This window comes from Leuciscus leuciscus (assembly GCF_965113295.1).
Source record: "Leuciscus leuciscus genome assembly, chromosome: 23".
Classification (NCBI taxonomy): Eukaryota; Metazoa; Chordata; class Actinopteri; order Cypriniformes; family Leuciscidae; genus Leuciscus; species Leuciscus leuciscus.
Genome location: NC_138747.1, coordinates 29,235,579 through 29,263,572, shown reverse-complemented (window position 1 = coordinate 29,263,572; position 27,994 = coordinate 29,235,579). Strand labels below are relative to the sequence as shown.

General features: G+C 38.0%; 2 protein-coding genes and 1 long non-coding RNA gene across 11 annotated transcripts; 2 read left to right on the top strand and 1 right to left on the bottom strand.

Moving 5' to 3' along the window:
• Window positions 1-115: 115 nt before the first annotated feature.
• On the bottom strand, window positions 116-11,900 carry mcrs1 (microspherule protein 1). Of its 2 annotated transcripts, none has more exons than XM_082156497.1 (15): window positions 11,752-11,900; window positions 11,478-11,529; window positions 10,908-11,070; window positions 10,680-10,818; window positions 9,212-9,376; window positions 9,024-9,133; window positions 7,642-7,750; window positions 7,360-7,498; window positions 7,200-7,275; window positions 4,706-4,734; window positions 4,509-4,601; window positions 4,344-4,426; window positions 2,941-3,028; window positions 2,221-2,348; window positions 116-563 (listed from the first exon to the last, which is right to left on the bottom strand). In XM_082156497.1, the coding sequence occupies exons 2-15, from the start codon at window positions 11,485-11,487 to the stop codon at window positions 477-479; spliced, it is 1,419 nt and encodes a 472-aa protein (XP_082012623.1). In that variant the 5' UTR covers window positions 11,488-11,529; window positions 11,752-11,900; the 3' UTR covers window positions 116-476. The 2 variants fall into 2 exon arrangements, with proteins under 2 accessions (XP_082012623.1, XP_082012624.1); XM_082156498.1 differs by having other exon boundaries at window positions 11,478-11,563; window positions 11,752-11,894.
• Window positions 11,901-12,036: 136 nt separating this feature from the next.
• LOC309488368 lies at window positions 12,037-15,798 on the top strand. Of its 2 annotated transcripts, XR_014202088.1 has the most exons (5): window positions 12,037-12,507; window positions 12,613-12,893; window positions 13,008-13,302; window positions 13,409-13,636; window positions 13,764-15,798. It is a non-coding gene; the product is annotated as an uncharacterized lncRNA (long non-coding RNA). The 2 variants fall into 2 exon arrangements; XR_014202089.1 differs by having other exon boundaries at window positions 12,037-12,893.
• A 6,256-nt stretch (window positions 15,799-22,054) lies between these two features.
• LOC309488338 (uncharacterized protein) lies at window positions 22,055-26,909 on the top strand. Of its 7 annotated transcripts, none has more exons than XM_082156568.1 (6): window positions 22,055-22,268; window positions 22,441-22,474; window positions 24,342-24,453; window positions 24,575-24,688; window positions 24,948-25,144; window positions 26,127-26,909. In XM_082156568.1, exons 3-6 carry the CDS (start codon window positions 24,342-24,344, stop codon window positions 26,298-26,300), a joined length of 597 nt encoding a protein of 198 aa, XP_082012694.1. In that variant the 5' UTR covers window positions 22,055-22,268; window positions 22,441-22,474; the 3' UTR covers window positions 26,301-26,909. The 7 variants fall into 7 exon arrangements, with proteins under 7 accessions (XP_082012694.1, XP_082012695.1, XP_082012691.1 ...); XM_082156565.1 differs by having other exon boundaries at window positions 22,056-22,268; window positions 24,270-24,453; XM_082156569.1 differs by lacking the exon at window positions 22,441-22,474 and having other exon boundaries at window positions 22,055-22,323.
• Window positions 26,910-27,994: the final 1,085 nt, after the last annotated feature.

The following is a 27,994-nucleotide window of genomic DNA, read 5'->3' as shown; positions in this document are numbered from 1 at the left end:
TACTTGCACGGATGTATCATTAAAACATTTTTGGGTTTTAATTGATCTTCATGAATATATTTACACTAGTTCTGTCTTGGCAGAATATTAGCATACCATCTTTGATAAGACAAGGCAAGGCTACTGAGTTTTTAATTATAAACAAACAAAAATGTACAGGTCAAAACACTGAATTGAAAAAGGTTCACTTATACAAATAACAGCAATTCTATCTCTCTCTCTCTCACACACACACACACACACACACACACACACACTGGGACAATGTTCTCAAACAGTCAGTTCTTTCAGTTCAAATGTGCCTTGAATAATAGGCATATCAAATCTTCAAATGATTTTCCTCGGATCTGAACTCCAGATCCAGGCTCAGCTGTTGCGACGAGAGCCTGTATAATCTTGTGCTGAAGGTCTTCTGTTTATGACTCTACGCAGAGATAAAGGTAGGACTGAATGGTGTTTGACAGGTGAGTTCAGCATCACGGCTGGTTCATCTTGGCAGCTTCAGCTTTAATGAGAGAGATCAACTCCTGATTGATCAGGAACACAAAGCGAAGACCTGCGATCTGGACAAAAACAAACACAGATGTGCTTTATTCAGGATGTTTATTATCCAATAACAGTATCAGATTAGATAATACTTTCTTTTTTTATGGCAAAATTTGTAGTCAATCATATTCCTTCATTAATGTCATTTCAACAGTTAGATCCTCGATAATATACAAATCTGGTTAACCAGCTACAAAAACTATATGACATTCTGTTTTTATTGACAAGTTTTTCACGATTGCTGAAAACAGGGCAAAAATCAACAAAATATTGCTTCCCCCCCCCATGATTCTGCACCATTCATCATTTCATGGCAAAATATTCACAAAAATTAAAAGGTCTCACAAAAAATAAAATTTGAATGATCTAAATTGAACTATCCCTAATCTAATGAAAGTTGTAAAGCATTATTTTCATGAGGATACAGATGTCAGTGAGTGGGCACATCAAACTTGTCACTTTGCGCTTGTATGACTGATGTATAATTTTTATTTCAATTTTTTCTTATTAAAAACGTATTCAAAATATGACTAGCTGATATTCAGATTCTCAAATATGCATCAGTAAATGTCTTTGTGTTTGAAATGTAATAATCATGTTAGTTGACCAGTGAGTTATAACGAGCGCCGCCATGTTTGTGTAAATGCAACGTCAGAGCGTCGGATTCTCAACACGGAATTTCATCCACTTCACCCCAAAGACATGAAAGTGAGAGGCCGGTCAACTCTGGGAGAAGGATAGAGTAAGCTTTATAGTGACCTACACAATGCGTGATTGATGTGAATAAAACAAGTGGTCAAACTTATTTTAAATTTTTTTTTTTTTTTATATATTATTGCTGCTTCTAAAGACACAAATGTGTATTTTTTACAAACTATGAATCCTTTTAATAGAACTTCAGTTTATTTAAACACCGGAAACAATAGTCATTTATATACCATGTACAAAATGTCAATGGTAAATCGCTAATTTTAAAGGGGTGGTTGATCATGATTTCACTTTTCTAACTTTAGTTAGTGTGTAATGTTGCTGTTTGAGCATAAACCACATCTGCAAAGTTCAGAGCAAAGGGAGATATTTGCTTTTAAAGAAATTGCTTTTTAAGGACTACAACAAACGGCTGGTAGAGACTACAGACATTCCTCCCGGGTTAGTGACATCATGAACCCTAAAATTTACATAAATCCCGCCCCCGGAACGCGATTTATAGATTATCAAGACAAAATATGCTGATCAATGACTTGAAGATAACTACACATAAGCTAAATAAATTCACCAACTAACCATTCAGAAATGTTTTCTACATGTTCTCACTTCTTCTTGAGTCTCTCCATAATTCTGACTTCGGTTTGAACATAAAACGCTAAAGGTTTTAGAAATTTTCAGTGCATGTCTGTGTGAGGTAAAAGGACGAGCTGTTGCGGCCCTCTGTGCCGGAAGCAGCAGCTCATTTGCATTTAAAGGGACAGACACAAAAACGGTGCGTTTTTGCTCACCCTCAAAAAGTGACAACTTTAACATGCTATATAAAAACATCAGTGGGGTATTTTTAAAACTTCACATACACACTCTGGGGACATCAAAGACTTATTTTACATCTTGTGAAAAGGGCATTATACAACCCCTTTAACAGCTGTAATTTTGTGACTCAAATGCAAGTGTGTCCCTCCATACCTCCATCACAGAGTTGTTATTGAGTTTCCACTTGTTTCCAGATAAAACTGGTCGTCCATCAATGTAAATGGGTCTCCGCCCTTCATTAGCGATGAAGAAATCCCCATTGTTTTTCAATTTAATGATCCCTGGTGTTAGAAAACAAACATTATTTCATTTATTATAGTGTTCACATAACTCAATGCCACACAAAAGTCCTGGTGATAATAATTCAAAGCATCAAAATGTTTAAAATGACATGAATCGTCTGTGACATTAAACACTGGCTGAAATGATTATGTGCTTCAATGTAAAGCCACAGCTGACATGAAAAAAAGACAAGAAAAACCTATGGAAAGCATGGACTATGGACTAAATTGAAAACCACGCTTAACAGACATGGCTGATGTTTTACAGGGATAACAGTCAGTGAATAGAAACATTTAGCATACCAGCAGTAAACCTAAACGGGATGCTGTAATGGATAGACAGTGGCCATGTGACACACTTGGACAGTTTAATATGTGCTGAAAAGTAGTCACTCAATCACATAATTTCCTCTCTTTTAAAAAAAAACTAAAGTGTCGTTGTGATAGTTTAGTGAATAAGCTGTATAAGTTCAGTGGTGCAAAGCTATATTTAGCATAATATTTAGCATCTGGGAGCAGGACTGAACACATACAGACAAATGAAACCAGTTCAATCATGAATGTCATGAATAATGATGTTGAATTGTCTAACCCTGTTTTCTGGAGATCTTCCACGCAGGTCCCTCCAAAGACAGATCCACGTCTATCTGCTTGTCTTTAGTAGCACGACCCAGTGTGATCTGAAACATGTCAATCGAGTTTGTTACTGGTCGTTTGTGGGTGAACTGTTCCTTTAAAAACACCTCACACTGCATTAGATGACTAAATATCAAACAAGCAAGTCACTTTTAAAAAGATAGCACAAAAACACATTTCAAGTGAAGCATTTGACAAAAAAAGTTTGATAGGTTTTTAAAACAATATATAAAAGCACAAGTTAGTTCCGAGAAACGCTTGTACAGCAATAGATAGAAGATATTTTGGTAGCACTTTATTTTACAGTCCTGTTCTGAATTTACATACGATGTACTTTACTATAGTAATCACAATAGCGGTGAAAACACTACTAAACCAGAACCGTAAACTTATGCAGTTACTTTACATTACTCAGAACTTTCTTGTGCAATTATTATTATGTGTTAAGTGTCTTTAGTTGAAGACACTATCACAACTAAAAAGAGGTTTGAGTCTCCTTTAACCCTCTGGGGTCTGAGATGTTTTGACATGCCGAGACATTTGTGCTTTTTTCAGTTGCCTATAAACATATTAATAGTAAAGGTGTCATTACACTCTATTTAGCACAAACAGGGCTGCCATAATATGTGGGCAATATGTATGTACATGTTTGTATTTTTGAGAGAATAATATTTATGTATAGTTATTGAAAAAATATATAAATTAAAGTTTCTGAAATAAGGAAATCATATTGAAACAGTCTTTTTGCAGTTTACAGACACTATTGCATATCGCGATTAGAACAAAGCACTTAAGAATAAAGACCTTACTATTCACAATCCTCAGCTGGATCCGTTGCTCCTCGAAGTGAAACTAAACCAGCACTTCTGAGGTAAATTTTCTAGGATTATTATTACGATAGTATTATTCCTCACAGCGGCGCCGTACGTACACGACGTAAAGTACATGTTTGATTAAACTTGATGTATTGTATCGAGTAGACGTTGTGGCGTTGACACGTTTGCATGGATTACCTCAGATCATTTGGGTTTGAATAGCGCACGCTCTCAGTAGGCATGTTCACATTAACAGATAATGAGCTGAAATGAGAACGACTGACTGACTCTTTTCATACGGATTACATAAACAGAGAATATTTGTTTTCGTTTTGAATTAGATAATTTAATAGTAGACACTTAAATGATTATAAAGATATATTGCTCATGCCTGGGTGAATAGTATTCGCTGAGTTTTGTTTAAGTTTAAGTTTAAAAATCGACCTCAGAGGGGTCAAAGTTCAGGTACAACAGATGTTTACCATTCATACACACTTATAATGCCAAAGCACAATATTCCTGTGTTTAGCAAATGTTCACTGACCTCTCTAGATCTCATCAGATATCTGACCATTCGTCCGCGTAAAGCTGCCAGCGTCTGATTATCAAAGTCTGGTGAATTCATGCCTGAAATAATTACATCACACAATTACTTAAGTGATCACCATCCATCTCATAACCATATTGAAAACACGGTCACAAATCTGACCTGTGATGCTGTCCACTAACACCTGCCAGCGAGGAAGTTCCTGCTCCAGTTGTCTGATCTCACGCTTCTGGTGTCTGTCTGCAATCATGAGCTCTAGAAGACATGCAACATAACATGTCATAGACAGCCACAGGAGAGCATTCAAACAACTACACTGACACACATTAAAAACAACAGGAATGTATGAAATAACTCACCATGCTCCAGGACTTCATCTCTGCTGTCCCTGATGAACATGATACATTATCAGAACCAGAGTCACACATGATTACCACAAAAGGCTGCAAGGGAGCCAATGAAGCAACACATTATGAACCAGAATCTGCAGGTTTTCTGCAAGTCAATGGTTTTTTTTAATGGGTTTTTGGTTAAATGCCTGAAAAAAGGTCTGTGGTGAACACAAGCTCAAGATAATTTCAAATTGTATTCTAATACCCTCTTTGTGATTTGTTTTTAAAGCTTTCACTTGTCTTCAAAAAACATTAAACATCATCAAACCAAACAGGTAAAGTCATCTTACACACTAGTCCACTTTTACATCCTCTGTGTGTTTATTAATCGCACTCTTACCAACTATTATAACTCAAACTTTCAAGGAAAATATATTTAAATAAACAGTTGTCAAAAGCTTAGTGATGGTGTCGTTGAAGTCAAGCGACCGTATTGTAGTTCGTTTATAGCCTTCATTCGGCTTCTTTCTTCTGCCGATTGTATTTAGGTTTCCAAATGAAAGTTGTGTTCATTTGAGAAGAAGATAATCATCATGAGAAAAATGTGTAAGAATCATAAACATAAAGCTAATCATAAAGCTAGTAGGAAAAATCCTATTGGGTTTTGTCGCGATAAACCAGGGTGATGAAAACTTATGGGTTGGCCTAAAAAAATACATCATCACTGCAGCGCTCTATTAAGAACTAATGTTATGTAACCTTGAAAAGCACCAGGTGTAAAATACTTAAATGTGCAAAGCAGAATATGCTAAAACCAGAGCCATAGAGAGAGAGAGTTGCGACACTCTTTGATGTCGCCGCTATGGCTGTCACGTGGTTCATGTAAGCCCCAATAGTTCCAAAACGTACGCTGGCTGTCATGTTCTTCTATGGGACAGACAGCAGCGATTGCATTATTGAACGGTAAATATAAAATAAAACACACACCCAAGTACTTTTTCAGCTGTTATTGCATTATTGCATTTTGTTAATGTCAGTTTTGCATTTGGAGATAAGTTTTAAGCTATATTTTTGGAGGGAAAAGCTTAGTGTTCATGTTCGCATGGGTAGTAGCACTGGCTTTAGCGGCTCTAACTTAACTTTTCCATATCATTCATCTGATGATGGACGTCTCATGATATTTATTTTAGCACAACTGGGCTGTATTAGGCTATTGATTCCCGTGATTTTGCTTATAAATGTTGATTCAGCCATTAGCCAACCTTCGTGATCACGCAAGAGGTCTGCCGTGGCGGTCCGTTCAGAATTCGCTTAGAAGCTAGCTCACTTCTTCTGATGAAAGTGGCCACCCCCAGGACCACAACGTGAAACATGATCATGTTAAGACTAAGAATATTATTTTAAGATTAAGGCCATACACATTATCAAAACTATAACAGATTAAAAACGAATTTAAGCATGGCTGATACAAATGAAGGTTTTCAAATAAAATATTTTTTATTAAACAATGACAGACAACAAAAATGTGTGCTTGTGTGTGTGAACAAGAAAAACAAAAACCAGGGGCAGGTGATCCATGAAACAGACAGGACTGGTGATGGCCATAACAATCCTAAAGGTCCAGCATTGTTCTCACAAGCCGCTTCACTCAAGACAATAATAACATAATGAAAAGTTAGTATATCCCAAAAAATTTAATTAAATAAAAGTTGCTATAAAGGTGGTAGCGATTCATTACCGAACTCTTAGCTGACGAAGTCGCGCTAGCTATCTAACGTTAGCTAGCAGGCAGTGCTTGAAAATTGGTTGAAACAACCAACATAAAATATAAATAATTACGCTGTGCATGTACAAATGAAGACCAGTATAAGCATCGCAAAGGGCCTCTGATATAATATAGACAGTTGACAATTCAAAAGAGGTCGATATTTCGGCAACTTAACTCTGGAACAACTCGACGCGCAGCAATGTAAGTGAATGGTGTCCAACGCCCAAATGACAGTGTTTGGAACTATTCCGATCTTCATATCCCGGAAGTAGGCGGTTAAAAGCGCCGCCATTATTTACAACGGAGGTCTATGGGAGTGTCGCAACTCTCTCTCTCTATGGCTCTGGCTAAAACCAAAAGAATACTTCTCTTTATAGGCGTATGCTAGGGTCGCGTACAATGTGCGTTACGCAAAATCTCATCATCAGTACAGTACGCACATACCGTAAACGTGGATGAGAGATTGTGCAAAGAGGTTAGAAAGTAGCCGTATTTGTACAATTCTAGCCTAAAAGATTATAAAACTGTGCATATGGGTTATAATTCGTGACAAAACGTTGTGTAGACAGAGTGCAAACGGCTAATGGAGAATACTTAGAAAGGCTATGCGTACAACTGTGCATGTATGCTAGCATCCACGTAAAAAAGGAAGTATACTTTGTCTGGTGGCTTTATTTTTGCACACTGGAGGAATAAGTGTTATTTGGGAGAAATGGTGTATTGTTAGGGGAGTTGAAAAAATGGTTTACTCACTTGAGTTTAGCATCATCAACCACCTGCTCTGCATCAGAGAAGTTCAGCACTTGCTCTCCTTTAGGCAGAGGTTGAACTAGAAACAAATCAGATGAAATTAAATGACAGCGATCAGCACAAGCAGGATCATCAGACCGAGTGACATTTAACAGCATCTCACCGCTCTGATCCTCCAGTAAATAATACTGCTTCAGCAGCTGCCAGTGCACCAGCAGATTCTTAGCAGTGCGTGATGGGTAAAACACATTTGGGTGCTTGTTCAGCAAATCCTGAAACACCTCCAGCTTAGGCTGACTGCTCTACTCACAAACATGAGGCAAGGATCAATTACATTTGAAGTAAACAGAACAGACACATTTAAAACATTTATAAAATCTAGAAAGCACTCATTGCTACATATCATCAAACGCATGGGATTAAAATGCAGATGTCATTTGCTCACAGAGATGATCTTGGCGAGCAGGGCTTCCTCTGTCTGGCTGAAGAGAGCTTTACTCTGGATAGCAGCGATGGCCTCTGGGTGAAGCTGTCTCATGGCCTGCCACGCCAACCTGAGGAACAGACAAAACCCTTATAAAAAATGGACATTCAGATTCTAAGATCAAGTAAAGAGTAAAAAAACGAAATAAAAACAAAAAACGCTTTCATTATTTACTAACCCTCATATCATTCCAAAGCCTTCCAGACAACAAACCCTGAGGACTGTTTTACATGCAAAGCGGTAAAGACTCACTGGAGGGAAAGTTCATCTGTGTAGGATCTAATGATTCTTAATAGCCACCTCTGTGTGTGTGTGTGTGTGTGTGTGTGTGTGTGTGTGTGTGTGTGTGTGTGTGTGTGTGTGTGTGTGTGTGTGTGTGTGTTGCTTCAAGAAAGCAAACATACATCTGTGGTTTTCTTAATACTTAGAAATTGCCTACTTTGTACCTACTTGACTCTCATTTGAAATTTTTATATTTTGTAATGCAAAATAGAATTCATCGCACCAATGTAATGCAACTTTTTGACATCTGCCATCAACTTTATATATGTTTGTATGCATGTATGTGTATTGTATGTATGTATATATATATATGAAGAGTTCAGATGCAAAAGCCTCTAATTGCCATCTGAAATTTTCTTCTAGAATGATCATTTTTATAAAGCTTGTATATAGTAATTTCACTTAAATGGCAATGAAAATGACCTATTAATTGTCATTTAAGTGAAATTATTTAACTTAAATATACAAGCTTGATAAAAATGATCATTCTAGAAGAAAATTTCAGATGGCACTTAGAGGCTTTTGCATCTGAACTCTTCATATATAAATATACATACATACACACACACACACACACACACACACACACATTTGAGCGGTATTTATTTTACAAAACATTTATTAAAATAATGAATTAAAAAGAATAATCTATTTAAAAACAGAAAGTATAGTTGGTGGAGTTAGGTGACAAGCCAGAATGGTTAGCAACTGAGGAAACTTCTTGTAATAAGACTTCATTAGTGGGTCTGCTTAATAGTCCCATTCAAATATAAATGGAAATATAGTTATTTCTAACAAAGTGTGGAAACAAATTAAGTTAGCTATATTTGAAAACAAATCGGACATCAGATAGCTTCAAAGAGCTATAGGTACATCTTTTCTGATACTATTGTGAAATTAATGTGGAAGAAATTCTTTAAATTATGTCCTTTTGTGTTTTGTGGAAGCCATTAGGGTTTCAGAACAACATGACGTTGATGACAGTTTTATTATTTTTTTCCTTTAATGTTTAAAAGAGGGGTTATAGCTATATAAGAATGATGCTTTGGTCAAAAACTCACTTTGATATGACAGGGTCATACAGCAGAGCGTACCAGCGCTCCTGGATCTCCCGCAGTGTGAAGCGACAGCTGAATTTCACCCCCAGATGAACTGACGTGAGATCTGTAGTCTGAACATAATGTACATGTAACTTCAGTTCATCTCTGAACAAGTCGGCTTCTAAGCGCACTTAAATCTGACAGCTGACCTGTAGGACAGCATTGATGAGCAGCAGGTCATCCGTGGGTTTCCAGCGGCCCAGGTCTTTGGTTATCTGTAACGGCTGCTTGTTTTTCTTCATTCGTTTGGACATCGATGAAGGAGTGATCACCATGGTAAGAGGAGGTGTGAGAGAGCTACCGGACTTTAAACCCTACGGTTCAGAAAGCACAACAACAACAAATCAAAGAATATTCAATGAAAATGAGTTTATCATCACAGACACTAAACAATACTCGTAAGTATTGAGAAAAACACAGTCACTGAATATAAACCTGAATTGATTGTATATATTGCACCTACCTTCAAAATAAATGAAAGGGAATGACATATAACGTATTATATAAATGATTCAATTATATTAAAAAAAGAAAAATCGCAAAGTAACACAAGACATGCAACTGCAGCCATGTAGGATATTTGTTACCTGGGACAATTATTATCAGGTGCAGTTTAGGCCGTAATTGAAATGTTACCATTTACATAAAACGTTCTCACATTGATTCACATGAAATGATCGCATGCGCTCACAACACACAAACATGCCTCGGATATTCACATTTACTCTCACACACTACCACTACGGCTCAGAAGTTTGGAATAAGAACATTTTTAGTGTTTTTAAAAAGAAGTGTCTTATGCTCACCAAGGCTGCGTTTATTTAATCAGACATACTGTAATAACAGTAATATTGTGAAACATTAATGCAATTTAAAGGAACTGTTTTCTATGTTAATATATTTTAAAATGTAATTTATTCCTGTGATCAAAGCTGAATTTTCAGCATCATTACTCCAGTCTTCAGTGTCACATCACAATCATTCTAATATGATGATTTGATGTTTCAATGTCTCAATTATTGTTGCTGCTCAGTTATTAGTTCTTATTACTTTCAATGCTGAATAGTTTTTGCTGCTTAATATTTTTGTGGAAATTATGATACTTTGTTTTTCCAGGATTATTTAATGGATAGAAAGAACAGCATTTATTTGAAATAAAAAATTAAAAAAATCGAACATTACAAATGTCTCTATCACTTATGAACATTTGAATGTGTCCTTGCAGAATAATATTTTTTAAATCTTACCCCAAACTTTTAAATGGTAGACCCCAAACAAAATTAAAAAATTAAGTTAACATGTTTGTTGAGCAGCCAATCATCATATTAGAATGATTTCTGAAGGGTCATGTGGCGCTGAAGACTGGAATAATGATGCTGAAGATTCACAGGGATAAATTACATTTTAATATATATATTAAATTACTTAATTTGTAATAATATTTCACAATATTTTGATCAAATAAATGCTGCCTTGGTGAGCAGAAGAGACTTCTGTCAAACACATTAGATTGACTGGTAGTGATTAACTCATGGTTTATACATTAGTTTAATGATGCTTGACCAGAAAATGATCAAATTAGCCACAATCTATATGACATACAGTAACCTTCATTACCTTCTTCTTGTCACTGGATGTGAGGTCACTCCCAGGGCATCTGATTGGCTCAATGACTGGCTGACCTTTGACCCGACTGGTAGATTTCGCGAGGCTGCTCTCAACCAGTTCATCATCAAACTTCTTTCTCTTTATTGATCTACAATATAATGACAAGACACCTTTGAATCACAATGATGTGTACAGTAGCAGTAGTGAAGCAGACGGTGGCAGAGGAACTCTCTTGACCTGGAGGAGCTCCTGCGTTTGGGAATCATTCCCGCTCCACTGAAGGCCTGAGCAGCGGTTCTCTTCACACCAGTGGCCTCCTCGTCCTCAGACCTGCTCTGAGAAACCATCGGCCCGACTGACGCTCCTGCAGCCACGGCAGACGAGATGCCCGCCTTTACGTCTACAACACATCACATTATCAAACAGAACGTGTAAACACGCTTGGAGCGAGAACAAATAGTGATCATAGTAATTATTCTACACATCCGGTCAGCTTTTCAATATTTTAGATGCCACTGACCCCCCACATATTTTTAATAATCATTTTTCAAGACTTTTCCATAGACCTCCTGTCACTCCCCGGAGCCCAGTTTGAAAACCCCTGACGTAGATCACAGAAAATATCTGATTATATGAAATTGCTAACAAAAAGGTGTCCTGTACTCCAGCAGAATTACTGTACTATAGTAATCAGTAGCATTGTCTGTCAAACTGTATCTATTATTGATCCAGCAAACGTAATAAAAGCTCAGTCTTATAACATATTAATGTTATTCTTCTGTTAATATCATGTTCATGTTGTCTTACCTTTCTCCATGATCAGCTGATTAACTCTCAGAAACCCGATGAATCATGAATACTGAACACAGACAGAGAAGAGTATGAACACCGACCTACACACTATTAATACAAGGGCATCGTTAGAAAGACACTATAATAAATCGCTTATTTATGTTAGACGTGTATTATATAACTTAATTCCTTTGTAAGCTCTAACAGCGACAATTGTTGTATCAACCATGACACCAAAACAAGACATTTAGACATTAAAAATCGAGAATTAGGGCGATGTATGTTTTACCTTTAGATTAGGTATCGCTGCGCGCGGACTCTGAATAATATAATATAATATACAATTATAATATTACGCAATATGTTACTCTTATATTTGATAATCAAAAAAGAAGCAACGAGGCTAAGCTAACTGGAGGCTTCTGTGGAGTTTGGATCGTTTCCGGGTTAGAACGGAAATGTCGTTCCGGAGAGCAACAAATCTCTATCCAAAGTTACCAAAGACTTGAAATAACTGCACTGATTGTGATACATACACAGTAAATGTAAGGTATTATTAATGGCGCTAAACTTTAGTGATAGGACAAACAAATCTTTTTGAAAACCAACGATTCACTCGAAGCGCCAAAAACGCCACAGTTTAGCGGCACCTGTGTGTAAATGCAACGAAAACTAATCTCAAACATGTATTATGAATCATGACATCTTTTACAAACCAATAGCAAATGTTTTCAAGACAGCATAATCTATTAAATACATTCTACAAATAATTAATTAATAATCTTAAGGGTTGTGTTTTAAGTATCCTGTCGTTTTTTTGTTGTTGTTTTTTTCATGTTTAATCCAAACAGTCTGGTTCAGTCAGTTCTGCTTCTGACATTTCAAAATGTCAGAAGATTTTGAAGGTCGCAAAAAATGACATACAAAGGATCCAAGAGGACCTGCAGTTGGGCAGGAAAATATCAAATGCAGACAAGACCCTTCACAGGTATTACTGTGAGGCGGCCTTTGTGTATGCACACATGCAGCTGTTGAAGACATGACGGTAAGTTCATCTATTTTAAGTAGTTTATTTGTTCACGTATGGGGTTAGTAAATTCATTCTCTCAAACACACACACACACACTCACTCCTTTTTAATGTTTTTCAGGATGCGGAGTGGGTGGGCCGTATAACCGGACGCACCGTCTGAACATTGCCTTGAGCCAGGCTGACTGAGGAAGCTGTAAGTTTCAGACACAAGACAAACAGTAGATTGCTTACCATTAGTGTTTTGGGTAATAACTTTTTTTCATAGATTTTGCAGCAGTACTTCACTAAGATCCGCCCTGATAGTCTTCAGGCTGATCAAGCTTGCAACTGGTTTTGTGTGTCCTGTTCCGGTTCTGCGGTCCACAGCGTGTCCCAGGACATGAACCACCTACATTCAATGTACATACCTACACAGATCAATGTGCACGTGTGTGAATGTATACACTTAGTTACATCTTGTCAGTCACAGTCATTCCACGATTAACATTTCCCTTTTATATTTTATTTCTACAGGTATAAAGTGGACATGTTTAGAAGCCAGGATGTGAGGAGGGCGGTTATGGTGGCTGCAAAAGAGCTGACAGCACACCAACAGGAGTGCATCAGCCTCTACTTGGCCGTAACGCTGGCGCGGGACAAAGTGAGAAGGTGGTAGAGCTTTTGCACTCCTTGGCCGTGTATGTCTCTTCATTTATCAAAGACATAACGCAAACTATTTGAACAGCAATTCCGTGGGTTCCCATGAGACAGGTTATATTACGATAAGTGGCGCCTCTCACATATGGGCAAAGAAAAGAATATCTACTTGGTAAGTCTCCAAATCCATCAATACAGCATTGGCACCCATTAATTTGACATTAATTCACAGTGACAAATGACTTGCACGAGTAAAGTCTTGTCATTCTGTCTTTCAGGTTATTTCAGTCTCCGCAAGCCTTCTGCAGCTAAAGTGGCAAGGGTGATTGGTCAGGAGGGGTGGACGACCAATTGCCCAAAACCAGATGATATTGCAAAGCTGTGGAGGTCATCCTCTAAACAGAGGGTTGAAACGGATCCTTTTATCCAGATAATCCGGCGCTGTGTGGCTGAGCAGACCTGGACAGGCCATGCTATGAAGGACTTTGGTCCACCAAAAGATTTCGGTAAGAAAACCTTTCAGTAATTTTCAAGGGCAGAATTCACCAAAAAGTTGAATTAAATCCTGATTTTTTTTTGTCTGCATGTAAAGTATGTTCAGTAACTCAAAATGTAATGTTTTCCTAATTACAGGAGTGGTGGCAACCCGAAATTTTGCTAAAAACTATATAGTCTGTGATTATCACGGCCATATAATCACAGCATCTGAAGGGAGGGCAATGATGGAGGACCTGAGAGATGAGGCAGGGTACTTGTTTTTTTTAAAATCAGGAACCAAAAGTGTCTGTATTGATGCCCAGACCTTCCCGTGCCGCTGTCACCCCCATGCAGACACATTTGGGCGACGTATTAATCACTCAAGTAAGTTGCCAAATCTTAAACCAATGTGCTGCACAATGACATCAGATGGGGAAGAGCGTGAAGTCATCCTTTTCAAGGCTTTGGAGGACATCCCCGTTGACCGGGAACTAAAGTTTGACTATGGGGTGAGTCGAAAGTCATTCCGCAGGGAAGGCTTAGACCTTCAATGGCTGGACGAGTAGGCCCCAGTCCATTTTTTTTTGAACTTTTTTATAATTAAAGATAGTTAATTTTTTGTGTGTGTTTTTTTTACAAATGTTTTTGTGGTAGTATGTTTTTATGTTTCCTTTTTATAAAATATTTTATTTTTATATTATTATTATACTTTTTTTAAATATTTAAATTACTACCAAGATTTAATTTTATATATTGATAATATTATGGGCTTGTGTAAAAAAAAAAAAAAAAAAAAAAACTAAAAACAACAACAACAAAAATAAAAAAATTTAACCCAGCCTCTGACATTACACAAAGTAGTGTAATGTCAGTGCCGGTCCCAAGCCTGGATAAATGGGGAGGGTTTTTACTCACTTATGGTGGACTTTGTCACGGTCACCAGCTAGTCACCAACTCCTCACTGCATTTCCCATCATACTCACTGGCCCTGATCTGCATGCACTTACCTGACTCCTTAACTGCACGATACCTGAACGACTTGTCTTCAGTCATCTGCTTCCTTCATCCGTCTTCAATCATTGCCTTGATCTCCATATCAGAACAGACATCTATCCTGAACACTGTATAAATCAGTTGCTCATCTGCTTCCATCATTGCGATCACATACTTCTGCATTAAATGTGAAGTTTCTGTCAAATTTGATTTATTTTATATATAGTGCTTGTTTTGTGTTTGTTATTAGGCAGGGCTTGGCAATCTATGTGGTACATTAGAAGCAGTTAAATCTAATAAAATCGTGCTTGCCTTATTCCACACCCATTTAATTAGAGGCGAATGTCACATTTCAGAAGGAATGCCAAACCTCTCAAAGGTCTTTCAGTTTTTCTACCAAGCTAATAGCTCTGCCAGTTTGCTCAAGCTTCACCCAGTCATGACTGAGAAGGGTGTCTATATGGCCATACTTTGATATTGTTAGATTTAAGTGCTTTATTGAATATATTTTGTCTGCTATTAAAAACAGTCGTGTCGACTCTTCTGTCAGCTCAAAGGTCAGAGGCAGGTGAAAAGCAAGAAACCAATTGAGGTCAAAACGAGTTTTAATAAGACTATTGAATAATAATTGAATAATCTGACTTGCGTGACTGACCTGACTCTGAAGTTTAGATAGAAAGGGATTGTTTCCGCCAGTAGAGGGCGCTCGTGCAACGTGGCCAATGACGTAGATCCCAGTCTACGAGGCGAAAGAGAAGTGAGCGCGGGAAGACACAAGTAGGCTACAACCGGCTACAACCATCTATTAGTACAACACCCGTTGGTTCTGCTGTAAATCTGCTGTTTCAGACTATGAGTACATTCGTTTTTATTTCGGGAAATCTACATCTAATTGACTTGACTAATCGATTCATTTTAGTTATAAAAAAAATTAAAATACAACCCAGCCTGAGTGTTTACTGAGTTAATCCGAATCAGATCTTCAATCCGAAATTATTACTTTCGTCATGTCATAGACTGTAAAAAAAGTGTCCCACTTAATAAACCCATGTTGTACATTTATTGAAACGCAAGTTACTGACTTGTTATTCACATGACAACGTGTAAAGATTATGAGTTGTGAAACTTGTGTTGATCCATATTTTATGTAATGAATAAACAAGACCTGATATAAACACACGTGTAACATAATACGAGCAACTTTCAGAATCAAACATACCATTTAACAATGGAATTGTCTACAGTAGATAGACATTTATTTACATTATTTTCTAACTGTGCTGCTAAATAACGCTAAATTGTGTGTCACTAAAAAGATATCTTTGTGACACACACACACACACACACACACACACACACACACACACACACACACACACACACACACACACACACACACACACACAACTGGAGTTAAATACAAGGGTTTGTCTAGTTGTCACGATACCATTAAATTGTCCTACGATACAGCCTAAGTTTTGCCATACCATGCAGATGCAGTATTGTGTTAATTTATAATTCAAACTTTCATAAACAGGCTAGTTGTAAATGAAAACAGACCAGATTTCCTCTGAATACTCCATTAATGAGAATGAATAACTGGATATTGCTAACAATAACAAATGAAATCAGTGTAAACAAAAATCATTCTAGCACTGCACAGTAGCACAGAAGCTGATATTGCACAGCAATTACAATTGCATAAATAATGTTATGAGATTAATGTCTTAAATATAAAACTATAAATAGGCCTAAAGAAATATATAGTAGGCTATTTAATATATAGTAAAAAAAAACTATAGTAGGGAAGTATGCGATTTCGGATGCAGATGGTTTTTATGAATGGCTTAGTGAATCAGTGATTTGCCTGATTTGTTCAAAAACAGGGATTCTTTCAGACACTAAACAATAACAGCACTCTTGCTCATGTCACATTTTTGAAATATCAGGAGCATTTTTGCCCGCATATTTTGACATTTTCGGCCCTGACTGGAGAGCAGTATATTAAAAGATATAGCCTAATTCATTTATAATCTTAAAATTACATTATAATGATTGATATGATTGATAAGAACTGAGTGCAAAACCACTATGTTGATTAATGGAATGGCATTAGTCTGAATCGTCTTTGCAAAGATGTTTCTAGAAACAAACTATTACACCTGTTCCAGAAGTGCTCAAATGAGCAACGGAAAAACGGCGAGAATACATTCTTATATAAAGATATTATGATGTTGATTACATGATGCTTGAGCATTTTTTATTTATTTATTTAGTTTCATTTAAGGAGGGGGGACGCGTGGCGTCGGGCGCTACCTGGACACAAGTCGGGGCCTGATCACCCCCGGCTGGGTCGCCCGGGTGAGGGTGTCTGATGTAAGACCCAAAACACCCTATGACCCCGGGAGCATCACTGACGATGTGTCCAGGTTGCACCACAAGATGTATTCAAGTACACTGGAGAAAAACCTTAAAGGTCCCATTGCATGAAAATTTCACTTTATGAGGTTTTTTAACCTTAATATGAGTTTCCCTAGCCTGCTTATGGTCCCCCAGTGGCTAGACGTTTTGATGGGTGTAAACCAAGCCCTGGGTACTTTTGAGAAAATGAAAGCTCAGACGGGCGAATCTAGAATCTTCCCCTTATGTCGTCATAAGGGGAAAGGTTACCTCCCCTTTCTCTTCTTTAGCAGCAAAAATAATTTGGCCGCCCATGAGAAAATGAGCTGCGATATTGTTTTTTCCTCGAGAGACATCATGGCTTGCAAACGAGCGAAGCATGGCAGTTGCTCAGTGTTTGGATGTACAAATTAACACAAAAGTATTTTTTTTAGTTCCTTCATCCGAGCCTCTGAAGAACCAGTGGGTTATGTGAGTTTCTGATGTGTAATTGTTCAAGTTCAGACAGATAATCTTTCTCTCAAAGTCGTTCAATACTGTTTATGCATCAAGTCAAGTCAAGTCATCTTCATTTATATAGCGCTTTTAACAATGTAGATTGTTTCAAAGCAGCTTTACAGAGATAAACGTATAATTTATGGTAACAGAGATTGTTTTGGCTTTATATCGGTTCTTTAGTAAAGTTATTTTCCAGCTAAGGTTAGTTATGATTGATTCGCTTCCGTCGCAACAATCATTTGTAATTAAATTAGGGGCCGCTAAGACGACACAATTCTCTCTACATAGACTTTAAACGCGAACCTGTGAGAAACGCTGATGGCGTTCACATGCGCATTTAGAATTGGTTCTATAGTTATGTGCGTTTGAATATATGTACGCAGGTTTGTAATACCCTACAAACCAAGCCTAAACAAAGTACTAGTGTTTCCTTATAATGTTTGATACAGAATTTATTTTATTTTATCAATTCGGGGTAGATACGCGAATTGAGTTTCCCGACAACGCTTTATCTGTAGAGTGGTAAAGGGATCCTCCATAGGGAGAGACTAGTTGGCACTTCAGCACTGCGTTGTCATCGGGTCCAGGCGAAGGTCCTTCATCAGATCTGGATACGGCCTGGATCCGGCAGGCTGCGGGAAAACCTCGGGATAAACTGCATCAGTAAATCAAGCCAGTGACTAAACGATCAACTTCACGTCGTTTCTCTTAGTAGGATGAAAATAATCGTATTTAAACTGTGATTAAATAGAAAGCGATCAAAGAACAATCCATTTCCAATCGCCCAAGCTGTCAATCACACAGTGCGAGTTTATCTGGACACTTGCCAAAACTCATTATGAAATCAATGACGCTGTTACACTGCACAACAAAGCTCTTACTGTACTTACCTCATGTTTGCATTGGTGAAATCATTAGTGAGAGTGCAGAAACTGCGTTGCAATGATAAGATCTTCATTCACGTGATCAACAGGCTGTCGTCTGCTCAATGCTCATCACTGCAACCTTTAAAGTGATGGGAATAGATCTAAATACTTAAAGGGATAGTTCACTTTGAAATTAAATGTTGGTATGTTTTAGCTTACCTCAAGGGCATCCAAGATGTAGGTGTCTTTGTTTCCGCAGTAGTTTCAATTTTGATATTTTTAAGTCAAACCGTTCTTGTCTGTCAGTCATATAATGCAGGTCTATGGTCACCACCTCAAAGAGCAAGCACAGAGTCCAAATTAAACAATTCCCCATCGTAAGTACACATTGATGGCCTAAGACACGAAACGAGCGGTTTGTGTGAGAAAACTAACCATATTTATATCGTTTTTACCTCTACACAACCACGTCCAAGTGATCTGAGGGCGCGTGCGCTTCCTGGTGTGTGACGTGTGCGCGCGTTCTGGCTTAGTCTGCGCAAGCGCCGGAAAGTGTACAAGAGGTAAAAACGATATAAATACTGTTCGTTTTCTCACACAAACCGCTCGTTTCGTGTCAAAGACAAAGACACCTACATCTTGGATGCCCTTGAGGTAAGCTAAAACATACCCAAACTTAATTTCAAAGTGAACTATCCCTTTAAACTTCTCATGATTCGTTAATCTCGATAGCTGTAATAGTAAAAACGTATAATAGTAATAGTAAAAGTTTTCGAGAGAGTTCCACATGTAGGCTAATGCAAAATATTTCATATGCAAGCATGTCAGCCAATCACAGCAGTGGGCGTTTACACTGAAGTCTCACACCAGACACGCCCCTTCAAACAGAGCGTTCAAATCAGAGGCTAAAATCAGAATAGGAAATATGCCTTTTATTTTAAATTATAACAACTTTTGATCTAAAAAACATACTAACATTATAAGGGCACCCCAGCAAACATTCTAAAATAATAAAATAATCCATGCAATGGGACCTTTAAGACACACATGAGAATTCACACTGGAGAAAAAACGTTCACATGCACTCAGTGTGGAAAGAATTTCGTGCTGAAATCAAACCTTAAGACACACATGAGAATTTATGTGTTTTAAATGTATGTTTATGAATTTATAGAATTTTAATCCACTTAAGTGACAGGTGGATTGCCGCTGATGTCACTACTAGCCGTTTGTCTCATAGACAGTATATAAACTGGACACAGCGACCCCATTGGATTCAACGGAGACAAGTGAAGTCAATTAGAAGCACTCACTTCCTGATGGCTGAGCGTACTGTGCAGACTCAAACTGAGCTTGACGACGTAGATGTGACGTGAGCAACCCGTCTGTCTTCTAGTAGCTGTGCCAAGAGAAATCTAAATCATTCCCTTCCGAAACTTGCAGAGACGGAGAGTGTGAGTAGGAGGTGTCCATAAGCTAGGAGCAGGAGAAACTTTTGCTATGTATTCTGATTAATTATTTTGTCACTTTGCCTCCACGTCCCCCCGATTGCCCGCAAGCTTCTCCTCCTGTCCATACGGAAATTTCTCTACTGTGCGACAGAGAATCACGTGGTTATGACGCAATTGTTAGCCTATTTTTACAAAAACTGCTTCTACGGGGCCATAACGGAAGCTACAAGGTAATGGAGCCTTTTATACATTTTCGTGTTTCTTTAGAAATAAATAATGGACAAATGGAGTCTTTAAACGCCTCAGATGTAAAGTTATTCGCTGTAAAAGTGACACCAAAATGAATGGGAGTCAATGGGATGCTAACAGCAGGTGGGGGTCCGCTAGCCAATGGCGGCGCCCGGGGAAACTTCAAAATAATATGAAACCCTGCCCCCCTGGTTTGTCTGCTGTCTGTTAGCGTCACTTCACCTCAGCTAATCCCGCCTCTTTGCCCATTTTCGGTTATCCAGGAGTGACGCACTACCAAGATGGCGACGGCCGGCTCCGCCTACTTTGGGCTTCAAAAATGCTCTTTAGAAAATTACGGGTGACGTCACGGACACTACGTCCATATTTATTTACAGTCTATGGACAGAACCAAAAACCCAATGAAACAAAGTAAAAACAGCATACATGTTACATCATGTATACTCCCCCAGAGTACACAAGTTACAACTGAGGAGGAGGGTGGGGGGGTCTGGAGGGGGACGTGGAAGAGAAGAAAGACACGAACAGTCCAGGGCAAACAAAACAGTCAGTGGGGGAGTGGAGGGTGGGAGGAGCCAGGGTGAGGCAGGAGCAGAAGGAGCCAGATGATAGTCCAGAGTACAGCCAGGACGAGGCCCCAGGGCGGAGTCAAGGAAGGGAGGAGCATTGGAGGTGTCTTGGCTAACGACACCCTGGGGACGACCGATGGAGATGGAGCCGCTGGAGATAAAGCCTCAGGTGGAGCTGACGAGACGAAGAGCCCACGCAACATGGCTGGCTCTGGAGACCGAGGTGGAGCCGCGGCGAGGAGCATCCGAGGTGGAACAGGGAGCCTGAGGACTGATGCGGAGCCGGTGGGACGAGGGAGCCCTGTGGAGCCGTCAGGATGGTGGTTTCTGGTGGAGCCGAGGGAGGGAGGTGCCAAGGTGGAGCTGACAGGTCCACAGGAGTGGAGTGATGAGTTCGTAGGATGGGAGCGGAGCCAGGGGAAACTCCCTACTGGGCCAAGCTGGAGGACTGAAGCTCCTAGGCAGATCCTCAGAAAAAAAGGTATTTTAAAAGGCCATGGTATGGCCCCTGATTCTCTCTGGCACGGTAGTTGCCGGCTCACACCCCTGGTTAGACTCACATTGGGACCTCTGCTCCGGGGCGAGAATGATTAGAGAGCAGACGGCTCTCCTGTAATGCTTTTGAATTGCTCTTTTTGGTACTTTGATCATGTCATACACCAATCAGTCTGCACAGCGGCGCTTCTAGTCGAGCACACCTGTTAATTTCTGAAGGATCATGTGACATTTTTAAAAGAAAACCAAGGCATCATAACTAAAAAGTCCACTTTAAAGTCCAGCTACAATGTCAAAATAAAACACTTATTAAAAAATATCAAATATTTATTTAAATCTATTTACTTGCTAGTCATATGACTATTTAAAAACATCAGAGAAGAGTGAATATGTAAATGTGTTGTTAAATTATTGAAATGTTAACTTAAAATCTCAGGGGGGTTATATTTTATGTCTAAGGGGTTCGGCTGGCAAAAAAGTTTGGGGTTTGAGGTTGGATTGAGGTCGAATCCTCTATCCTTTTTGAACAAGAAAATATTCATCAATCAAGCTTAATTACGATTACTTAACCTTGACAGCTGTAAAAGTAAAAATGTGGTTAAAGTTTGCAAGAGAGTTCCATATGTAATACTTAACTATTTCATATGCAAAGATGTCAGCCAATCACAGCAGTGGGCGTTTACACTGAAGTCTCACAGCAGACATGCCCTTTTAAGCTTTCAAATACCCAAAATCAGGGTAGGACTTTTAAAAAAAATTTTATTGATGTAAAAATCATACTTACATTATAAGTACACCCCAGGAAACATTATAAAACAATAAAACAATGCAGTCATGTCCCCTTTAACAACAAAATTACACATACAGTACAGTACACACTAGTAGCCCACTGTAACAGGCACAACACTACGCCCCCATGATAACGCATCCAGTGTGGACAGTTTTCTCGAGTTCAGACGTGATGAGAGATAATGCGCTGATTCTGTGCTGGGTCACTTTAACTGACCCGGGAGGAGGTTCCTGCTCGAGTTCCTGTTTTTGATTTCCTGATAGCCAACTTACGGTTTTCTTAAATTTGATAAAGTTTACTCTGGACTGCATATACGGAGTCTTCATCGCACGGTCATCAGAGTGACAAACGTAAAAAATATATATCTTCCATTGTATCGATTTGATTACGAATGACTGGATATTAGTAAGCACGTATATTATGTATAGGCTACTATTATGCAAATCTGTTCTTCCTCTTTATGCTTTCATTCTGTGGCCACATCAATGCAATGTAGAAACGTGTTGCTATTGTTTGCTACAGATTTATTCTTGAATATCTGGTGGTACAAACAAAGGTAGGCTGCTCTGTATTTGTTGTGCTTTCGGTTGACACCTGTGGTTGAAGTAGCCGGAGGAACACTGCGGATGATTTTGATGGTTTGAGGTTTACCCATGGTTGGTAACCTAGCTAACTATCGGTTAACTGAAATGTCCAACAAGAAAAATGTCACCTCAGTCAGAAAATACCTTTCGACTTCGAAGCTGTCGACACCTCTGTAAAGCCGTACAGATTCTGATTCTTATCGCTCTGAAGGGAAAACTGAAAGGTTGTAGCCAAGTTTTTTTTAATGTCAAAATATATTTTGTGACAGCACCCAGTTTATGACCTGTAACAACTAACTTGTTTCCCCTCTAGTTCCCGATGGTAAAATAAACAGCAACTTTTTTTTGTGGCACAATCTGTTGTGTTTACTTCCCTGTTTGTCGAAGCTAATCTGTTCTAAGGCGGGTACCAATGCTTTTTTGAGTCATTAGCAAAAAAAAAAAAACTTTATTTCCCAAATATTCAAATGTGGCTTCTGAAGCAGCAATTAGGTGTCTACACAGATTGTTTAAAGTCATAATGAGATCAAAATTGACAATTTTTATGGAATTCTGCAGTAGGCTATTTATTTGTAAATCATTTTTTGTTTTAAATTCATGTGCCTCGAAATCTTTAATCAAAATAGCTTCCCATCCCTCTTGCATAAACATCTCTTCTCTGATGATGTGTTTACTGGCGTGAGGGCGGGGCAACCTGTCACTCACATGAGATCCACCAATCAATTCCCCATGGACAGAATCAAGCCACGCCCAACATATAACTTCCCCTTGTGGGGTTAATAAAGTGGTTAACTTAACTTAAAAATTTGTTCTTGTTCCAGAAGCCATTGTGGTGACGAATCGGGTCCTATTCGCAAATTGGGTCTAGGACCCCAAGTGATCCCATTTGCTCAAATTACTTTGAATAGGCACTCGCCCGTTTACAATTCCTACAAAATCATGTTATGATAAATGCTGTTTGAATTAACGTTATAATGACCATTAATGTTTGCATTAATTAGCTTATGTACTAGCATAGCATACAGATACCCGATTAGCCTGATAGCTTAATACACGCATTTGTACTTACTCTACATTAATTATGTGTTAAATTTCCAAATATTTCAGTTTTAAAAAGAATGTAATCATGTTAATTTATTCACTTAATAGGCTATTATTATTAGTATTATTATTTATTTATTAACTAACAGTTTTATCAAGTGAAAGAAACGTTTATTTTGTTTAAGGCTATTATGCACTATATAGTAAATTATACATATTTCAAATTAATATTGTTTGTGTGTACTTAGTATAATCATTAACTGATTTCGAGGGAGGACCCGATTCGTCATGACACTGTTTCAGTCAGATATACGTTGCAATTGAAAAGATAAGACCATCGCAACTTCAGTTTCATGCTGACTGTAATGTTGCTTTTACACAGCAATTACTACTGTATAATTTGATTCTAGGGTCTGAGATGGATCAGAGCAGGCATAATTTAATCTGGCTTTTATGCAGCATTATGACTTTACACAGAAGTTTGAGCAGGGACAGAGCAGCCTTAATTTTATTTTAGTATATAGTAAAAAAAGTATAAAGTTACTTTTATATGCACTGCGTTTTTGCTGTTAAATTTTGCTGGGAAAAATCTCATAAGCTGTAAATAGGGTTTTTAATGACATTGAGTGAACTTGCTCCATTTTGGTCAATGAAATGTACGTTTGTAATTATTTTTTGTTATAATGGTGGAAATCTCTCTCTCTTTCTCTATTTCTTACTATACAGAAGTTGACTACAAGACTGCAAGCTCGAAGACTTTCCAATCAGTTTTATTTTTAATTTCCTCCACTCATTAAGATGGAGGAGGCGTATACAGCGCTGTATCAGGAGTTTGTCCGTCTCCAGTCTCTCTGCTTAAAACAAGCAGCAATGCTACAACATCTCTCTGACACAGTGCAACGACAACAAGGTCAAAGGACTCAAATAAACCACCAATTTTCAGTACCTCATGTAATATTAATATTTGTATGTATTAAATGATTGTAGAGACTATGATAAATGATTTAAATGACACTGATGTTCACTTTCAGAGTCAGCCAGCCTGTGCCAGTGTACAGCGAAAGAGACGGGACGCCAACCCCATCCTGCAGAATCCCATGAATCTCAGAGACATCCCACTGAAACACACATACTGAACCCTCAAAGTAAAGGATTCTCATTACGAAAGTTATTCTAATCTACACTGATGTAACTAGTTTTAAAATACAACAAAGATTAGAAGAAATTACTACTTTAAAATGTCATTTTTAATTCAGTGTTACAAGCCGTTTCATTGTAAATAATTGTGAAATTTACAAGCAATTTCTGAGTGAAAGTTGCCAGTGTATCGTTGATATTACTTACTTTTGTAAATCTTTTGAGCGCCAGTTTTTTCATTCTGCCGTTTATGTGTTTGTTTTTCAGCTGCTCATGATCTCAGTCACATTGATAGAGGACTAGACCAACTGCATCTTAACCTGGACATGTCCGATCAGAAACGAGGTAGCCACGACAATGTGGTTTTCCATAATCCCGTAAAGACGGCTGAAAACAGTGCCTGGGATGACCTGAGGAAAGTTGAGCAACATTATTATGCTAACCAGACTTCACAACGGCTGCGGGTTTGTATCATAGCTGTTTTTAGTTAGCTTTGGTTCACTCCGGTTTTCTTTGTTTTAAGCTCCTAAACTTGAATGACTTTCAATTGATTGTGTCTAGTCCTTCTGACCACACCTCCTGCGAAACATCTTTCTACACTCTTGTTAGAAAAGGTTCTATATAAAACCTTGAAAGCCTTCTGTCAGATGCTTCATATATAGAAACAGTGGTTAATAAGTCATATGGATTTGGTTACATTTTTTAATGAAATTCTATTAATTTAACAGCTCGTAAACTAAACTATTTTATCCCTTAAAACTCATCTTTGATCGCCAAAATGACGTATTTAAATGTTTTCTCCTTAAAAAAATAAAAATGGTTATGCCTTAAAATAGCTTAAATGTAAATCTACACCCTTGCCTCATTTAGTATACGTGGTTCTATGAATATGCAAATGATCCCCGCCTCCACTCACTCACTCAGCTCAGAGATCACACGTTGATCTCAGAAACACCAGCGATTTCAAACCGTGTTTTTGAGACTGTCTTTGGTTCACTGCAGTTTTAAGGAGAAAATACTCAGCAATGGTGTCGACTTATGAAGTTACACGTGGTTTGTCTTAAATCATATTAAAAACACCACACAGACATAATGTGACATATTTTGGTGATCAAAGATGACTTTTAAGGGATAAAATGATGTACTACAGGGGGGCTTTAACACTAAACTCCCAATAATGTGAGCCAATGGGAGACCACAGGCCGAGTTAATATAAAGATTTTTAATATAAAGTATCTTTCCAAAATTAAGTTTGAATAGTATTTTTGTGCCGTGACTGTGGGAGCAGGAACATGCGTGACATAGTCATGCTCAAACTAGACGGTCTCAATCTAGGGTTTATTGCTGACAAGGACTAGACTAAGAAGGACACAGCCATCCGTTTGAGAAGCGCCCTAAGAGTTTACAATCTGATGTGTGTGAAAAGAGTGTTTGTCTGTCCCACAGAGGCCCTGGTCATCCTCCTTTCTGGACAGCGAGTTGGTCAGTCAAGCGGGAGGGCTGTTCATGTCTGGAATGACGCTGCAGTCGCAGGTGTGTGAGTTCTGTCACGCTGTGTTTCCGGGACACACAAGCACCCGTGGAGAGTTTCTGCGTCACCTCACTACACACATGACCTGAAGAAAAGCAGTGCTGGGAATCAAATTCACAAAAAAAAAGTGGATTTTGAAAATATTTAAGGTTAGGTCAGAGATGGTCAAGATTTCTTTTTATTAAATTGTAATGCATACTAAGCTGTAGAGCAAACACATCATGGCCTGGTTTCACAGACAGGGTTTAGTTTAAGCCATCATTCAGTTAGGACATTTAAGTAGCTTTTATTAAAGTGCCATAAAAAAACATTACTGGTGTGAATCTTGAGATAAAACAATGGCATATTTTAAGATAAATCACTGCGAGTTACTTTCAGTTATAACAGCTCAAACATGCATTTTAGTCTGGGACTAGTTTAAGCCTTATCTGTGAAACTGGGGGAAATATGATAAAGCAGGAAGAACAACAAAAATGTTACACATGCACGTATTTGTTTATCATGTGACGATTCATCTCCTGTCCTAATTGTTTGGTTCCATCACAGAAAAGTGTTTGTTTTGTACAAATAGAAATATATAAAAAATGTTTTTTTATTATTTACTGTTTTTACCCAAATGCTGTATTTTCACTACCCTATAGTGCATGATAGTGAATAGTGCTGTCTATCAATTAAAGATTAAATACACTATAAAATGATGTTTTGTGGGGCATTAATGGATCATACCAACAGGTGGCATGAATGCTGTAAAACCTCATTAGATTATCATTATGTTTAGGCTACATGTAAATCAGTGGTATCCCAGCTAACAGGGAATGTTCTCAGAACTTCGGCTAACGTTCTGGCAAGGTTCTCTCAAAGTTGTGAAGAAACGTTCTTCCAGTAACAATAATAGAACATTCATTCAAAGTTATCTGGTCTTTAATAACGTTCTCAAAATGTTATCAAAAACATTATAAAAACATTATTTAAACATCATTAATGGAATGCTTTTTTTCAGAAATGTTTTTTTTCTGAAACATATGTCTAACATTTTTGAAATGTTACTACTTGTTTCAGAACATTCAGAAACATTCAAAAGTAACGTTATCATTATGTTTGCAAAATGGAATGTTCCCTTAACACTTGTATAACCGAGACATTTTTGAAATCGCTGGTGTGTCTGACGTCACAAACCACCTTGTAACCAATCAGATCAACATGTGATCGTCAATGAGTGGATCTCTGAGCTGAGTGAGTGAGTGGAGGTGGGGCTCATTTGCATATTCATAGAACCGCCGATACTAAATGAGGCAAGGGTGTCGAGTTACATTCAAGATATTTTAAGGAATTAAGAAATTATTTTTCACGAAATGTTTTTCAAATAAAATTATTGACTATAGGGAACATGACAAAAACAACGTTTTGAGCGTTTAGATAACATTCAGAATCATAACTTACTGGGAACGTTAGGAAAATGAACGTGGAACAATTATATATATATTTTTTTTTTACCTGGGATGATTTCTGTACTCTGTACTTTTGTGTTCCACGGATAAAGAAATCTATGCAGGTTACGAGGGTAATTGAATGATGACAGAATTTAAATATTTGCCTTTCCCTTCAATCACTGGTCATTACAAGCACATTGCATCAATTTAATGATTACAGATTGATTAATCCAGTAAAGGTGAATTTTTCAGAATTGAAACAATTAAGACAAGTTTCCAAAACACTCCCCCATCTGTGAGATTGATGATGATGATGATGATGATGATGTCAGGATCGGGCCAGTGAATCACAG

Excerpts from the sequence above, each read along its gene's own strand:
- LOC309488338 (XM_082156568.1), top strand. The coding sequence starts at position 24,342 with ATGGAGGAGGCGTATACAGCGCTGTATCAGGAGTTTGTCCGTCTCCAG. Across the intron at positions 24,454-24,574 it reads CACAGTGCAACGACAACAAG|AGTCAGCCAGCCTGTGCCAG; the intron begins GTCAAAGGACTC and ends GTTCACTTTCAG. Across the intron at positions 25,145-26,126 it reads AGACTTCACAACGGCTGCGG|AGGCCCTGGTCATCCTCCTT; the intron begins GTTTGTATCATA and ends TCTGTCCCACAG.
- mcrs1 (XM_082156497.1), bottom strand. Across the intron at positions 7,751-9,023 it reads TATGACCCTGTCATATCAAA|GTTGGCGTGGCAGGCCATGA; the intron begins GTGAGTTTTTGA and ends TCTGTTCCTCAG. Across the intron at positions 564-2,220 it reads ATAACAACTCTGTGATGGAG|ATCGCAGGTCTTCGCTTTGT; the intron begins GTATGGAGGGAC and ends GTTTTTGTCCAG.